General features: G+C 39.5%; 1 protein-coding gene across 1 annotated transcript in view; it reads right to left on the minus strand.

Annotated features, from left to right (window-relative positions):
- The window catches only part of ZNF385D (zinc finger protein 385D), a 407,938-nt gene extending 389,596 nt beyond the window's left edge, over positions 1-18,342 (minus strand). The window contains exon 1 of the mRNA XM_071561076.1: positions 18,219-18,342. Coding sequence (XP_071417177.1) covers positions 18,219-18,327 — 109 coding nt within the window. The 5' untranslated portion in view covers positions 18,328-18,342. The remainder of the gene's footprint in view (positions 1-18,218) is intronic.
- Positions 18,343-18,846: the final 504 nt, after the last annotated feature.

Raw genomic sequence — 18,846 nt, forward strand, 5'->3', positions numbered from 1 at the left:
TGAATTCAAAATTTTATCTAGGTTTTATTCAAAGCTGTTAGCTATCTGACAAGTCATGACAAACCTATAAACTACTTTTTCTAAAAAGCAGACAGACAATTACTGCATGTTCATTTAAAATTTAGAAGGATAATTCTACTTAAAAGGTCACATAAATGCATATGTATCTCAGAGTCATTGCAAAATATTCATAAGCAGTAGAAGTAATTTATGCTAAGACATTGACAGACATAGGTTACATATCAGATATCTGTAAAAGACTTTGCTTTTTCTTACAACACAGACTGCTGTACACCAGCATTTCAATGTACATCCCAATGCTGCCTATCATTAAGTAGTCAATTAGTTTCTGTTCCTCACTGTTATGCAGATACATTGTGTCTTATGACCTAGAAAATGGTTATGAGAACAACACAGAACTCTAGGGGAGGTAAGAATCAAAAAGTGTATTTTCCAAATTTTTGTAGACCGGCCCCATCTGTCCATCAAGAGTTTGAGGCTTGATAAAATAGAAGGGGTTTGCTGACTGCACGTGTCATCCCAGGAGTTGTTAACATTCTAGATCTTTGATCATCCATGGCAACACAACTTAAAAACAAACCTTCCTGGAATAAATGCCTTCATGTGAAATATTCTGTCAGCATGAGAGCTGTTTCTTAACCTTGTGCTTGATGCAGTCAATGCTGTCTGAAAATTCACTATTTCAAATTCTATTGACATGCAGCTAACTAGTTTTGTTCTGATGCATCAGGTTCTATATAGCCACTTGGGATTTCCAGATTTGCTTGACCACTAACAGCTCTCATTAGTCTGCTTTATGGAACTTCTGAAGCCACCAACAGAAATGAGGTCTTGGTCTTCCCCAGGGCACTCACAGCCTGGCTAAATAGCATGTATTAACATGGAGGAAGAGAAAAGTGAGGTCATTTAGCCCAAGCTGTTTGGAAAATCAGCTCCACTTACTCCTATGAAAGAGAACTAGTTACATGTACGACTGCACAAAAGCTGGAGATGATAAGACTGGATGTTTGTAAGCAACTGCTGTTCCTGTCACACATGTCTGCTGTGTTTCGCTGTAATCTGTGCAGTTATATCTGAGATCCCCTTAAATGGGCTGGTGGGGCAAAGACAAAGAGATTTTATTTATCCTACAAACAATGAAAAAGGGTGTTTCTGAAAAGTAGTCCAGATGGCAGATGAATCTGGGTCAGAGCTACATCATATGCTCTCAGCTGGAATCTAGAAAGGTAGAAAGAAGGAAAAAGTATTCCCTACTGTAAGTAAGAAAATTAATGCTGTCTTTACATAAACAAGTTACTAGGAATTGATGTCATTAGGAGGAAGCTGCACTTCAGAGAGATACCTTTACCATGTTTTCCACAACAAAAATATTTATTAATTGGATATAAGCAACAAAACACAAAACTGCAATGGAGCTGTACCCAAACATACTAGAAGTTCTGACTGCTCAAATGTTACTGTCAATAGGATATAAATCACGAAGGCCAAGTGTCCCTTTCCAAGGTGGTAAAATGCTGCAGAACAAATGTGATAGTTCAGTGGTCTCTATTTGGCCTCCTGTCCTCAGCACAGCCCACGGTGCTTAGTTTTCTAGGAATGTTCACCACCATTACAGTCTCCTGAGGAGTTATTTCTGTGTTTTCCCAAAAGCTCTTCCTGCACAACCCTGCCTTCTCAAAGCACTTCCCTCAGCTAATGCACTTTTTTGACCTTCTCCTGCAATTTACTCTAGAGATCAAAACCATATCTTCTTTACCCTTTTTCACTTCACAGAGACAACTCAGACCCTCAGCAGCTATTTAAGACTTTTTTCCTTAATATTCATGCTATTGGGAACTCTTTAAAGACACTAGACAGAAAACTATTTTTTCAGTTGAAGTGTTCGTATCAGCATCAATAAATGGTCCATGTATTTTTCCTCCCTTCTGCTAACAGATGGCATTCTTCTCTTATGAGCACTTGGGTGATCACAAAGCATTTTCATAAAGAGCCCTGGTATGATAACTGACAAGTTCCGCATTGGAAGAGCAGTAATAGAGTCATAATACAATGTACAACCTCATAGATGATCACCACAGTGCCCCAAGGCACGCCTTCAATAGGCTGGAATTGCAAAGGAGTAGAAAAGGTGATAAAGCAGTAGAAAAAGGAAAACATGGCAGTGCTATTGTCCTGTTTGCAGCTATACTATCTGGCTGTGTGTAAGTAGTCACACACTGTCTGCTAGCAAGCTGTCATTTTAATCTTTACCACTGGCCTCTTAGGTAGCTCTGCTACCAGTTTTACTCTGCTGTAGCTTCCTGTGTCTCTAAAGACTCTGCTAGCAAACACTACCATGTATGGTATTTACACCAGAGAGCCTGTTTTGAGGAATTTCCAGAAGCATCACAGTATAGCTAACGTTGCTCTGTTTCCATGAAGCTTTAGAACCACGGACACCCTTACAATTTCCTTTGTCTTTCCTTAGTTTCCCACAGATGCTACCTTCTGTTTCATCCTTTGATTTAGACAGCAGCACTGCCTGACATGCTCCAAAGAATTGCTACAATCCAACACCACAGTATTCTACTGCCTCTTCCCTGACGTTTCCTTTCCTTGAAACAAGAACATTACCAGCTACAATTTCAAGATCTAAGAGTTTCCCTAGTGCCTGGTTCAATTTCCTTTGAAACATCCCAAATGTCAAAACTTCTCTGTGCAGCCCAACTATCACTGTGCTGGAATCATATTTCTGGACTTACAGTGGATAAGGTAAAAAAAAACCTCAAACACCCCTCCCCCCCCAAAAAAAAAAACAAAACAACACAACAAAACACAAAAAAAGAACTCCAACCAACCAACAAAACCACACCAAACCCACATACCTCCCTTTCAGCCTGGAGTGATCACTAGCTACATCTTTTATGACAACTGGCACTCACTATTCATTACCTGACATATGTGAACTGATTTATTGAAAGATGCAAGTTTCTACAGTTTTCTGTCCTTTTACATATATTACTACAATATGTCACTCATTTAGATATTCTAATAGCTAATTTAGTGATCTGAACTTTATGTGGCAAAGTTGCCCCCTCACTGTTTTCCTCCCCATAAGCACAAATCAGATAAATTCCAGAGATGCACAAACCTGCAACAGTTTCACTATATCAATTACATATTTCACAAATCATTGTATTCCTACTTAGAGACCTGTCAGTTTCCACAGGCAGAGCATAGATATGAGAAAAGCCCCATTTCAAGATTCTCATTTGTTTCCTGGCTTTGATTAAAAGAGAACTAAACCAGTTTCTCTCTGCTTTTTCTTTGATCGGGGTATTTGTCAAATACCTTTTTCAACTGCTGAACTGGAATGACCATTTTTGCTGATCACTGTATATTATACTAATCTTTGCTTTTTTTGACCAGTTATTTGCAACTTGTCCCCATTTGTTGAACTCCATATTCTCTTCTGGCTCATGGACCATTTGTAAGCTCGCAGGACCAGCTCAGTCCCAGCATTCAACTTCAGTGAGGGTCGTATGTGGTGTTTTACTCCTATGTCAAATAATTTGGCTGTTAAGCCATACAAAATTAATTCTAAATGCAGGGGAAGAAATATACTCTCTGAAGTTGAAAAGCTTGCCAACAGGAAAAGTAGCATTAATAAGGAAATTGTAATGCTCATTTGCTCCATGCAACTTTTTACTATCTTTCTCAAAGTTCTGTAATAGCATATCCAGAGAAAACTGAAAGACAGGTGGATAAAACCATCAGAAACAATGACCCAATAAAAAAGGGGTTTAAACATTTGCAGTGTCAAGCACTAATAGAGTCCTTCCCCACCAACACACAATCTTTGGGAACCTCCCAAATCAGATTCTCCCTTTCTATCAGCAATTTCCACAGAGCTCTCTAACTCATATGTACCCAAAACAACAAAAACATTTCCCTACAGCAACATCAGAGAAAACAGCAGCTTGAAAAGAGGACAATCAGCACTAGCACTTCCCCGTATTTCTCATCATTTGAGTTTGGTTTTGAAGTATATAGTTAGAAACATGGTTTCTTCAGAATCATCTGTTCTATCTGTAAAGTTATACCTGGAAAGTTTACTATGTTTGACCTTTCTGAAGTCATTGACACAAAAACAACAGAAAGTAGAGAAAGCATAAATGAAATTCACAGTGCTGTGAAATAAGCAAGTTTGTGGAATTTGGGGATCACTGAGCTGACAATTTGGACTCTCATTGCAATTCTGAAGAAAAAGCCTGCATAATTTCACACACACAAAAACCTCCAAAATTTCTTTAAGCAAAGCAAATTAAGGTCTATATATTAAAAGCAGATAATATATATCTATATCTAATAGAAGAGTCTTTAGTGTGTCAGATGGAAATTTGAATACACAGGTGGCAAAAACACCAAGTCCTGAAAGAGAAGGACAAGGACTTAAGCAAGATGGGAAACCACATTCGTATTCTTGATTTTGAAAGTGAAGCTCATATTTAACTTAGATTATAGGAACTGAATAAAGGGGGAAGAATTTTATGGAACACTAAAGATATGGAAAATTAGCATGTCATGTATAGAAGAGGAAAGAAGGAAGGAGAAAGAAAGAAAGAGAGAGAGAGTAGGAGAGACTGAGAGAGGGAGGCAAGGAAGGGAGGGAGAGGGGGAGAGAGAGGGAAGGAGGGAGGGAAGGAGGGAGGGAGGGAAGGAGGGAGGGAGGGAAGGAGGGAGGGAAGGAGGGAAGGAGGGAGGGAAGGAGGGAAGGAGGGAGGGAAGGAGGGAAGGAGGGAGGGAAGGAGGGAGGGAAGGAGGGAAGGAGGGAGGGAAGGAGGGAGGGAAGGAGGGAGGGAAGGAGGGAAGGAAGGAGGGAAGGAAGGAGGGAAGGAAGGAGGGAAGGAAGGAGGGAAGGAAGGAGGGAAGGAAGGAGGGAAGGAAGGAGGGAAGGAAGGAGGGAAGGAAGGAGGGAAGGAAGGAGGGAAGGAAGGAGGGAAGGAAGGAGGGAAGGAAGGAGGGAAGGAAGGAGGGAAGGAAGGAGGGAAGGAAGGAAGGAAGGAAGGAAGGAAGGAAGGAAGGAAGGAAGGAAGGAAGGAAGGAAGGAAGGAAGGAAGGAAGGAAGGAAGGAAGGAAGGAAGGAAGGAAGGAAGGAAGGAAGGAAGGAAGGAAGGAAGGAAGGAAGGAAGGAAGGAAGGAAGGAAGGAAGGAAGGAAGGAAGGAAGGAAGGAAGGAAGGAAGGAAGGAAGGAAGGAAGGAAGGAAGAAAGGAAGAAAGGAAGAAAGAAAGGAAGAAAGGAAGAAAGGAAGAAAGAAAGGAAGAAAGAAAGGAAGAAAGAAAGAAAACCCCAAATCATGAACAGCCTTTGCTATATGCAGCTACTAAACCTATTTTCATTCACTTAACTGTAAAGTTTTAGTTGACAGCATTAAATACATTCAGGAATGGATTTATTAAGGAATGAAAATTATTATCCACACATAAAATATCTCTTATTTCAGATCTTTCTTGAAATCAGCATATTATTGACCTCTGGAAAAACAGAATAATTATTCAAGTTGACATAAAATTGATATCCAAGACATTAAGAGCCAAATCATAAATAACCCTTTTCCTTGTCTTTTCTACAGGGGAAAAAAAAAAAAGTAAATATCTCACTTGTAAATATATGCACCGGAAAATGGCGTGAAACCAGGCAGCTTTATGCTTCAAAGTTATTCACCCTTCACAAATAAAATTTTACCTCATCAAGCAGTACGGAGAGAAATGACAATTCTGTGTTATAGACTTTCACATCAAGATATTTACTGCCATCCTATCACTGTCAAATCTGATTATAAACCAGGGATCAGCATGCAGGAGATTAAAGGCTCATCTGAGAAGATGAAACAAATGAAATTCATGAAAACAGTCCAGACTGCGTCAGCTTCACTGAAACAGTCTTCCAGACAGAAGGACTACTGGAATTACAGATATGAGTACTCTCAGTCTCTCTCTGGCTTTGAAATGTAAATGAAAACTGCTGGAATTGTCAAACAGGAAGTGCTCACTTTATATATATATATATATATATGTATATATATATATGTATATAAAGTATGTATGTATGTATACTGTGGGACTATCCTCACATTAACAAGATTTGAGGAGCACAGGATCAGTGTTATATTAATTGGAGATCCTTGCTGATCCTTCAGCTTTCTCTACTCTTATTGGAGAATTTTTTCTCCATAGCCACTACAGACACTCACTTTCTGTACTGTAAGAAAAGGAAGTACTTCTTGCTGTTCAATCTGGTAGACAGGTACTTAAGGTGCTACAAGAGCACTAAGGTCATTTGAGCATTTTTCTAAGTGAAGCTGCTTTAGAGAAGTCACAGTAGGCTACAAAAGCTTAGAAGTAGAGGTCTACGTACATAATCTTTATCAGGTGGATTGGTTGAAGGGTTAAAGAGCAAGATTTTATTACTCAAAAGAAAAAGAAGCGTGTGGGATTTTAAGTTGTGTTTCTCACTGACACCTGCCAACAACAAAAGAGTCCACTCTTTCAGTTGCCACAATGTGATTTGCATTTGCAAATTACTTTTACTGAATTTACAGTTTAGACCCCAACTATATTTTGAACATAAGAAGGTGCAAGTTGAAAATGGATATCTTTCAATTGCTGATGCTCTCCAAAACCATGATCTTTTGGAGCATGTATAAATTTATTACAGAAAATCAAGTAGTCTTAACCTTCAGAAGCGAAGTGACATGCTGGAAGTCTCCCCCTTCAAGAACAGCACCTCAGAGAGGAGGCAGACACACACACAAGCACTCCACACAGTACCTAATTCTAATTTGGGAGCTACGTGGGCCCAAATCTGTGCCTGTTCCTTCAGGCACAAGAGCAGGTGTGAGCACATTCAGGGCACTGTCTCCTATAGCATGCAAGAGTCTCGCCCAGAAATGTTCTGGGTGTAGGAGTAGTGGATCATCAGGACAGAGCAAGTCTAATTTCATTCTCTGTGAACTGCAAATGCAATTTCTTTTGCTGCATCCTGGGAAAAGTACAGCAGCAAAACTATCCTCCCACAGTGGATTTACTAAAGTGATTTTTTAAAAATGAATGGAAAGAGAGAAAAAGAAACCCTATGCAGAATACAATTCCACTGCTTGTATATATTTTCAATTACACTATCTGAAATGGTAGTTCCACCTGACATTTAAAAATAATTTATTTTCTTTCAGCTATCAGTAAAGATTAAAAAAAAAGCTCAGGGGGGTGGATGGTGTATCACTACACGGAAAACCAGAATAATCACTTTCCCTGTCCTCCCCAGCCTCTCACATTTTCCTTTATGGGTTTTTCTGCTTTTACTGCCTACATTCTTCACTTGAAGTCAAACCCTCTGTTTATGGCATCACAGTGGTTGCTGTGGAGGTTATTACAATGTACAAAGCCAAAAGTAATGAGTTCAAATTTGGAATGAGCAGTAGTATCTCAAAAAATGTGTGTAAAGGAGTAGGAGATATTAAAGATTTTTTTAGAAGGACACATATATTGCAGACAAGTTAATTAACTACTTAAATGACTGTTTGTCATCAACTTTAATCATCACAAATGTTTTCATATATATTACTCCAATGGTTGTAGAGACTAAGTGCTAAACTATACATATGGAAGCAAGCACACAACATGAGCAGACAGTGCTAACACAGATGGCAGCAGAGTTCCCAGCCACACTGCTCTGTAGTGCCTGCTGTGATTGCTGTCGTCTTCTGTAGCAAAAACATACAAACAACACAACGTGGTAACACAGACACTCACTATGCAGCGCTGCTCTGACAAAGAAAGTATTTCATGTCATCCTTCCTACAGTACATTTCTCTACACCAGATTCAAGACTCAGTAAGTTATGATCAGAGAACACACATTCCTGAAAAAGCTATTAGTTCATTGCAATTACTTCTACTGCATGGACTGGCTTCATACTCCCCTTCTCAAACACAGACATATTTTAGAAAAAGAAAATAACTTTTGAAGTACCAGTGCTTATTCTCAAGAAACAGATTAAATATTATGAATGGGAGAAATCTGTCTTGCTATTTGCACCACAAAGTCAGCCACTGACAAATTTTCTCAACTTTGGTAGCAGGTATAGTCCATAATTTTTCTCTACATTAGGAAAATCACAAATTACTTCTATTTACTCAATTAGTTTCTCAATCATCTTTTGCCCCTAACTTTGACACCTGAAGTATTGCTAGTAGTGTAGGGTCCCAGGAAAACCCTTGAACAAAGATTTCTGAATCCAATCTCTACTGACAGAAATGCTTACCCATGTACTTGTTAAGAGCAAAATTTGCAAAGGGCAGTGGGGCAAAATAAATATAAGATAAAATCAGATGTCAGATTTAAAGAAAAATCCCAAAAAGTTGAGGATAACAGAAGCAAGAGAAAAATTTCAAAACTGAGACTTTAATGGCCCCAGAGCTCAATGAAAGATCTTATTAAAATATTATTAAGCAAAGAAAGTGAGTCTCTAAATAATCTTTTAATCTGAGAGTGCTGGTGGTCCAATGTATCCTATTACATGATTGCAGAAGCATCAAAAAATTAATCATACCAAATAGTTGAATTTATTAGGACATATGAGACAATGGCTGTAAACAGCAAAAATTATAAAGCGTTTCCTTGTAAAGAAAAGCACTCTTATACCAGAAATATATATTACCAGCAAAGTTGCACTACTCCATGCAGGCTATGCTGCGTGGCAATTTTGATATAGCGGTATTATTGGAAAATAGTGAAATTCACTTGGAGGTTTTTACCAAAGAAGATAGCAGGACTGAAAGACACAATGGAGCTGCAGTTTCTTTGTCAGATTCCTTAAGTCAGATACAGGGGACATCCAGAGAAACTAACCCATCCTGTGGGCAGAGTAACATATGGAATACAAGAACAGGTTGCTCTGTTACTGCCCCAAAGCTGAGACCCACAGAACACTGGGAGCCCAGATCCAACAGGACCATCAAAGTTCCAGAGTCCTCACCAAAGAAGTCAGCAACAGACCCTAGAAAGTTTGTGAATGGCTCCTGGTGTTCATAAATGTGTTCAATGAACATTGGTCCTGTAACTACAGGGTTGCTCTGCATACAGCTTCCTTGCTCTTGGCTGCAGAGTTACAGGTGGCAGTTAGAGGTTACTGAAACACAAAGTGTTTGGTTCATGGACCATTTTAATCTCCTTTTTCTTTATTTATTTATTTTTAACTCTTATTTGCACTAGAGGAGTGGGTTATTCATAGGAGTATAATGAGCTTGTATTTGCTTCCACAGATTTGTGGGCAAGTCTACCCAGCAAGTCCAGGGACAGGAGGCACACAGGCTTTCTACTGGCAGAACCAAGTGAAATGGCCTCTGCTACAGAGCACAGTGTGAGGATCCAGGCAGACAACACTAAAACAAATCCAACACTAGCTCTCTTCCTTCAGCCAGAGATTGGTGGTCTTACTCTAGCAGAGAGTTAAAGATAAAAATAAACATTGAGTCTTTAAGTCAAGTCTGATACATACAGGATAAAAGCTCTGCATGATTAAGGAAGAGACAAAGAAATACAGACCGGCTTGAAGACTGAAGCCCTCAGTCCTGTAGAGGGGCCAACAAAAAACCAAATCAAAAGAAACAAACCCAAACAAGAAAAAATACAACCACTCTCTTCTTACCCATCCTTCATGCTGCCCACCCCACTCCCCCCCCACCCTCCCCCACAAAAAGGTAAATGAAAACAAAACAGCAAAGCATTATTTTTCTGATAATGATCAGAGACTCTGTGCTATAAGCACATTGGAACATTTCAATTACTCAGATTGCCAAGACTCTTCTTGTCACAAAGTCTTACCTGCACTTCTGATTTATGCAATGGAGTGTTGAAGGACCCAACAATGCACATACTCTTCAGTATTTCTCAAAGTTTAAGTCTCTAGGTGCACTCAGATAAAGGACTGCAAGCCTATGAATAGTTATCACTCTTTTTATTCAGAACGTCATGCATATTAACAAATTATTAGCTTTCTATGGTATCTTCTGGAACATTTTACAATAAGGCAGTTTGCACTGTCTTGCAAGCGGTACTCAGGTCATCAGTGGAATCATTTTTGCACTACTTAACTCTTGGACTGATTTCTAGAAAGATGGCCATTTTCTAAAACTCTCACTTTTATTAGGTTAACAGAATCTATTTTGAGTAACCACTTGTCAGTTTTTGTGCATTCTCCTTCCTAGGACATTTCCAAGATTGGACCACAGAAAGCCCTGAGCAACCTGATCTGATCTCACAACTGACACAGAGGAGGAAACTGGACTCAAGATCTTCCTTAGGATCCTTCCCACTTGAATTGTCCTATATATTCCTCAAGCTTCCACTAGCTATGCTGAATACAATCGAAACTTTTAACTAGATCTAAAAAATCCCAAACCAGTCACATACTATTGTCAAAACATGCCAATATATAATTTTGTAACTTTCTTCTTTTTACATTGAGGAATTCATAAAAAAGAGTTTGAGTTTGCAGAATACAAAAGCCTTTGGCTAAAACTGTCCCTCTGCCATCAAACTGGCATCATGGTGGTACAGGAATAAGAAGGAAAAAAAAGCTAGTCCTGAATGTAGCTTCAAGTTTACCCTCCCTACAATGGAGCAACTGCTCAAAGCTATTAGGAACTTTGAAAAATTCTCAGTTGTCACTTAATCATGATTTCTGTGAGATCATTTGTGTGCCTTCTCCTTGGAACAACTGCCGAAACAGAAGAATTCAGAAAGCCTGAAAAATAAGCTCACCGACTGATCTAATGCATACAGTAAGGAGCTGCAGCACACAAGATCAAACCATTCCAAGATCAGAATATCATGTCAGTCACTACAGTTTCTGCAATATGATCCTTTTCCCACCTCTACATTTGTAAAATAGTGCTCTGCCAAAAATTAAAGTAATTGAACTGGGAGTAGCTTTTCAGCCTGAACACTAAGAAAACAAAGACTACACACATACAAAAAAACCGCCAAAATATGCTCCTATTCTAATCAGGTCATTATCACTTCTCAGTGAAAAATAACAGGACATCCTCCTGTTGCACAATGAATAAAACCAGTGGTAAATTCTTTTTTGCTTCATTAAAACTTGCCTTTGTAGGCCAAATGCTTGAAGCAATTTAGGTTGCACCCAGCCAGTACCATTAACACAAACAACTGACCATTCTTCAGGCTATTTCAATGCTATCTGAAATCAATACCTGGACTGGGAGCAGCCTACCGTAGAGAATCTACAGAAGTCCAACGTCATCCAGACTGGAATAGACCGTGTTTCCCTTATGCACATGTTGTATTCTAAAGAGCAGCTTTCCTCCAGTTTTTAAATGGATTTCCAAGTCTGAATATCTCTCAAAACTTCAAATAGCTAGAAAGCCAGAAATTCACACCTCTGGGTTAAATAAAAATTGAAGATGGTGTTCCCATTCCCTCTAATCTGGGGTTGAACATTATAAACCACCCAATAATGGTGTCAAGACTTGATTATCAAGATGTCATATATTTAAAAAATTATGCAGAAGTCTTGAGACACTCTGCCCTGCACAGAACACAGCTTCTCATCTGTTTTGCAGTCCTGGCTGACATGAACATATAGCAGGGGTCCCTCGATCTTTCTGTGTACAGCTGCTCATTACAGAACCTCCTCTCACTTATCTCCTAAAAAATTTTACTCACACCCACTTCTTGTCTAGCAGCAACCATGACCTCCCACATGAAACCAGAGTGACTATCAGCCCAAAAGATGAAACTGGTGAGGACATCTGGTTACTCTACACAAATTTACTCAATTCACCTTCTGGAGAAGGAGTATATCTTCTCAATCTCCCATTCCTCCCCCTCACTACAAGTGCCAGCAGTTTAGACAGCTCTGTAGTTTCAGAGTGATAAGTATTGAACAAAATACTGGAATGGTTTGTACAGCAAAGCGCAATGCAGTCAGTGACAATAACAAGTCTTTTTTCTTACTTCTTTCCACAGGCTCTTGGGTTTGTTATCACAAAATAACAGTTCTACTTTAATCTGCCTTCAGGAGTAGTTCTACCCACTAATTCCTACACCTTATTTCTACTTTTCATACTTTTCACACGAATATGGGATCAACAACTCAATTAAAATTGGTCATAGAGAGCACACAAAAAAGTATTCTTAGTCATCACAGTGCACAAGACAAGATCACAAAGCCATCCTAAAAATAAGAGAGTTTACACAACATATTGACTTTATTTATTAAGCAGATCTTTCAGTACTTACCTTCTAAATGTAAACAAAGAAAATAAGTGATACTACTATGAAGTTAAGGCTAACTGCTACTTAATGAGTCAAGGAACTGCCAATGCAACACCTTTTCAACAAAAGGAAATTTATTTTCAAAACATTCTGCTTAAATAGCAACCAGAGTGTTATCTTCAAGCCCACTCACATGGCAAGAGGTGTGAATTTCCATTTGCTGGCACAGCCTCCCTGCCATGGGGCCTCTTCATTTGCACCATATCATTTCTCTAAATTAGTCAAAGAATGCCATTATAGTTTTGTTTCACTTGTTATTTAATTCTTCAATGTTTTAATCAGCACTAATTTAAAATCCATCAAAGAAATAGAATATATCAAAGTGAACCTACAATAACAACATTCCTGGTTCAACTGCTATACATATACCTGTGTTGAAATTCTGATATGATTTAGTATGACTGGAAATGTTACAGTCTCTACACAATATCATGTACATGAAGACAGAAAAATCAAAATGCTACCTTATAGTTTCATGAGAAAGAGAAGTTGAAACCTGAGAGGATAAAGATAGTCCAGGTTTCCAGATGGCTTATGCTTCTAGTGCTCACAACTGCACTGGGTAAAGGCCAGCCCAAATACGTATGGGAAAGCAGTCAAGAGTTGCCACGGTTCCAATCAATTATTATGGCAATGTGACAAAACAAATTCAGTGCACAAACAGATATTCCAACTGTAGTTAATAGACAAGATGATTCATTGTTTTAACATGGCAAGGCTAAATGGAAAGGCAAAGGCAGAGACACTAAACTAACTACTAGAGACACTAAACTAAATACTAAGACTGGAAACTTGCAGATGCAAGTGTAGAATGCCTCTGAAACAGGTCAACTCAAAATATAAAGTACTTCAGAATGTACCAAAAAGAGATAGTTTCTATAGTTCTGTCAGAGTCATCATTTCACCTAGATTCTGAATTTCAAACAGCTCATTGTATTATATTCAAACCATTTCTTCTTTCCCTTTTTAGACCACACCTTATATTTCCCAGCAAGGTGATTTGTGACCTCTGTCTGATGAAAACTATTCAAATACGCTGTTAAAAAAAAAAAAAGTCAGGGAAGTATATCTGATTATGGACTGGAGGGGAAATCTTTGATTTCTAAATTACATTTCTGTGCCAAAATTAGATTTACATGGTATCATAAAACTGTATTTAGAGTTGGCTTCTAAGATCTAGATGGTGAGTTTGTCATTCTATTGTAAATTCAAATTTAGAATAATACATGGGTCTGTAGCTCTAATTACTTCTATTTGTGCAAGTTGTAATGCTAGGTTTTATGGGTATCATAAATATCCTCCTTTTCGAACTTGGCATTCACTAGGGTATTCCCTTTTTTACAGTGAATTAATTTGAAAACACAATAAAAGAAGCAAATAAAAAATAATTTAAAAGAACCAAAACACAAATACAACAACCAACAGTTAGCCCTTACATCAAGGGAAAAAGGGAAAGGCTAAGCAAGTTAAAATATGTTTGGTAAACCAACCCTTCTTGTTCTCCAGGCCAAGTCCATTTGACCTTCACAGCAAGGTCTGCATTACACACAACAAACACACTCACTGACTAGTGACACCCCAAAAGTAGACCTAAATAGAAATAATATCAGTGTTTACACTTACTGAACATATAAGTTTGCAAAATACTTTACTATTTAAAGTCTACCTGCAGATTATTCCAGCTGATCAGAGAGAATATGGTTACCTGCTTCAAGAAGAAAATTCCTATTCCTTTATATTAAGCATACATATATACATGTATATACACCTAAATTAATTTCAGACCTTTATTTTTATAAATACTACAATAATGCACATGTAAAAAGTGAGGCATAGAGAACTACGCCTCAATATGACCAAGAACATTATTTCCCAGGATGACAGAGAAGAAAAAAAAGGAACAAGCCAACAAAAAATACTGAAGCACATTGCTGAATATTTCAAGAAGAGATGTGCAAAGATGAGCAGCTCTGAAAGTAGAAAGCTCAAGCACAACTTTATTTCCCTATTGTCAGCTGTGGAATTAGACCAGTCCAGGAGCCACTAGCACATGTGCATACAACCGGGTTTATAGAAGAGGAATAAAATGAACAGGTCTGTAGGGGGTCTTTGCCCCCCTCTCTCAGTTCTTGCATCAGTTCAACACCTTTAGAAGAGCCCATTTCTCTGCAGTGATAATATGGTGGCTTCTACCCTTGCCATATTACCTTTCCATTACACCAAACAAAAAAGGTAGCAATAGTTTTTGTCTTGTTCTGTGACAGCTCAACAAGTGAAAATTAAAATTAGTCAGTGGATCCAGGTGAAAAAGAGGTCTGTGTTGCTATAGCTCACATTCATTTATCCAGCCTACTTAGGCATGATCCAACATATTGGCATTGACACCTGATTTCACTGTGCTGACTGAAGCACAGAGGACTTCCACTCTCCAGCCTAAATCTGGCACACTTGTAAGCCATTAAAAAAAATCAAATAAATTAAGAAATAATTATTTTATGTCTAAAACTTCAACTGTGTGTACACATATTCCATACCTACATGCAGCACTATTTACTTATGCTGGTTTTTCCTGGTGATTTTTTACTACTAACTTTCACATAGCTTTAAAAGGGATATAAAATATTATTTTCACTTCAGAAGCTATATCTGGTGATATCAAGTAATTTAAAATGTATTTCTACTTCACAACTTCTAGTCACAAACTTTCCATATCTACTCCTCAAAGGAGGAGATTTTTTCATATAATATTTCAAAGTTTTCTTAAGCAGTACAGTAAAAATTTACTTGATTTACACTGTGGCTTTCATTATGGTACTCCTTAACATCTTCTCCTGAGAGTGTCTGCGATAGAATTCTGGCTGTAGCTGTCCATCTCAGTTTTCAAGCTCTTGGGAGATTTTACAGGTAAGGTGCCAATGTTGGGTTTAATGCAAACCCAACATTAAATCATTTCAAAATAGGCTTTTTACAAACCATTAATTTTAATCATCTTAACAGGATTTGAACTTTTTGCTGGATTCTTGACAAAGACTGAATTTACTGTCTAGACCACAATGGCTAGAAATGTGAGTTTCTACTTTGTATTGCTTTCCATGGTATGAAACTACAAAAAGTGTAAACCAAGAAGTTTTGCACCTAAGATCACAGGGAAATGTTCATATTTTTGTTTCAAAATATTTGAAAAGTATAAAAACATCTCCATAATTGCTTACATAAAAGGTGAGAAGAACATCAAAGCTGAAAATATTTATAATTGGACTCAGTTAAATGTCAGGTTTGCTCAGGTGTAACTCAATATGCACCCTGCCAGTTCAGACTATTAAGTGATGCCCAGATAAACACCTTAACCCAAACATGCACAGACCAAACATGTGCTTGGTCTTCAGCTGGTGTCCGTCATAACATACCACTGAGGTCCATAGAGCTGTGACACTTTTTCTCTACACAGGCTAGTGGCCCATCAAAATGGTTTTGCAGCAAAACCAAAGAGTAGGAAAAAATACTACTTCACAGTATTGAAAGTATTTCATGGTTCTTATACATCCCAGTTCTCTTGTGAATAGTTCTCACTTCAGTTTGATAATTGCATCCATGCACATATGAATGCGTCAAACCTGTAAGTCTGTTTGCCAGTTAAAAAATGCTGACACCTTCTATGCTACAATTTTACTTTTAGGTATATCTTACTGATAACCTCGCTAATGATTTGGCTTAAACAGTTTGAGCAAATTTTCCATTCCTGGATGCATTGATGCATAGTGCTTATAAAAGCTGAAATTTACTTACAAGACCCTTCTTGGAAAAGAGATTGTTTCTATAACTGAAATTTTTGGAAGCATAGTAAAGCAATATTATTTTTTGGTTTTCTCCAAAAAAATTTCCCTATCACACATAATCAGTATTAGGGACATGCAAATTAGGTCTATTTAATTTTTACCTTACATTGGAGCTGCCAAAGGTTAGTAAATAATCTGGTAACTAAGTCTAATACATCTAGCAAAGGCAATACAGCAGAAAGAGTGCTTATTTTTAAATCACACTTAAAAACTAATTGGGATGCAAACTGTATGGACTGCAGTGTAATTTAGTGTTCCATGTTGTTGCAGCAATTACTTAAATGAGAATTTAGTGTCATATAATACTTTAGAAAACATTTATAAGAAGCAACCCTGATAGACTGAAACACACGATATCTTTTTTCTTAAGGTGCATTAGAACCAAGTTAGAAAATAACTCCCTTAATTAATTAATTTACTTAACTTACTTTGATAATATATTAATTACAGCAGTATATGCAGGATTATAAACTTTGCATAGCTGAATCAGTCAAATGTTTTCAGTTTGACCCAACACATTACACCACACTGTCTGTGGGTTCATTCTAGCTCTTCTCAGGTCAGTGGCAAAATTCCCACTGACTTCCTACATCCAGAATTTTGGTCTATGTGCGTAGTTACTGCACAATACCCATATATAATAGATATATAGCTTAAAGGAATTCCATCAACTATTTCTGTCATGTCAGTTGTTCCCTACTACCAGCATTACACTAAGAATTAACGGGATAAATATTTACAACTACTAAACTGTTACTTTCATTAACTATATAACGTCCTCTTTTATTGCACAGTCATTTATTTTAGAGGGGTTTTGACATCCACTGACAAAATCTTTGCTCAGACTTTTAGTCTGCTTCCTCTTTGGCTTGTGAAACAGTCACAAAGAAGCAAAATAGAAAAGGAGGTGTTGCTGTAAAAGCACTCTGGCTCAGAAATATCCAGGTGATAGTCATTGGGAGAAACACTGAGTTTTCTTTCACTTCAGATCTGCACTTGGGGGCATTACTTTCATATCAAGCATTTCCTCAAAACTCCATCGCCTGAGACGACAGGTTCCCCATCATCCCAACATCTTTCTCATCAAGATTACTGCATGAGCTACAACACCCTGTGGACTTATGGTGATTACTTATTACTCCTTCAATTATTTTCTCAGGAAAAGACACAAAGTTGCTTTGGGGACCAACATATCCAAAACCAAATCAATACAAATTAACCCAGAACTAAAGCACAACTTTAACTGTTAACTTTACCCTTGAGGGTTAGGACGGAGACTTCTGCAAACCCACTTATCCGAATAGAAGATTTAAAACCCGAGGGGGAATACACAAATTCTAGTGAGATTTCCAGACATTGCAACCAGATCCACAGTTAGGTCTGTTCCTCAAAGCAGGCAATGGTGACAGCCAAGCAGAACAGTAAGAAAACCGTACATGACACATTTGGCTCTGGATAAACTGCACTAAATGTCCAGCACACAAGGGTCATGAACCTCAACACTTGTTTTCAATAGTTTATGCGACACCACTCCCTTCTACGTCTTCAAACTCGGGATCTGATTTTGAGAGAACTATATGTGTGCTGCTTAGCCTTGGAAGAGAGCATCTATCTCTCCGAAGGAGGAGGAGACAAGACCACACAGCGCAATATTTTCAACAGTGCTCTCCGGGCATTAAGATCATGAAAGTCAAAAGAGATTTCGGGGGCTCTTCACAGGTTCACCGGCGTTTGCCAGTTCAACAGTCAAAGAAGACGCTATCAAAGCAAGATGCGAAAACGCACGCGAACACTGTTTCTCTCTCCTCGCCTCGGTAAATAAAAGACATGAGGCGCAGGTCAGCGGAATTTGGGCGCAGGGAGTTCCTCTCGCTCCGCACTCGTTGGAGGGGAAAGGAGAAAAGGATACCCCTGCCCTACAGGAGCCGAACGAGTAAAACAAGTCACAGGCAAGTTGGCCTCGGGGCAACCCGTCCCGGCTCAGTGGGCGCTCCGCCGAGCCCCGCCGCGGCCGCCGCTTACCGTGCCGGGGCTGGGGCTGGGGCTTGCCGCCCGCCGGCTTCTCCTTCCTGCCGCCCGCCGCGCTCCGCATCCGCCAGCTCGGCGCCCCCCTGCCCAGCGCGCCGGCCATGCCGCGGGCGGGCACGCTCCGCGATCCCGGCGGGGGCGGCGCTGGAGCGGGACCCGCTGCCCGGCGGCGGAGCAGGAGCGGGAGCAGGAGCAGGAGCAGCGCTGTCCCGGCGGACCCGCCTCCGCCCGGGCTGGTGTCAATCAGCGCGGGCGGGCGGGCAACGCCGAGCCCCGGGCAGCGCCGCCCCGCGCCCCCCGCCCCGCTCCCCGGGGAGGCGTGGGGAGCCGGGGGACCGTGCCCAGCCCCGTCCGTGCCGCCAGCCCCCTGTTCGTACCGTAGGGAGGGAGAGCATCGGTGGCGCCGGCGATGCCCGCCCGGGACCAGAAGGCTTCCACGCTTGGGAAATGACAGTCCTCAGCACAAACCTCCTCCTGCCTGCCGGCAAGTCCTCCTACAGCAGCTTCTCTGAAAAACATGTGTACGTTACCTCCTGCCATCAAAATCATTGGTTGTGCACACTCCTGACTCCACACCGATGAGTAACTCAACCTGATATTCCCACTTCCCACAAGCCCATGT

Source organism: Pithys albifrons, chromosome 7, assembly GCF_047495875.1.
Source record: "Pithys albifrons albifrons isolate INPA30051 chromosome 7, PitAlb_v1, whole genome shotgun sequence".
In the NCBI taxonomy this organism is placed as follows: domain Eukaryota; kingdom Metazoa; phylum Chordata; class Aves; order Passeriformes; family Thamnophilidae; genus Pithys; species Pithys albifrons.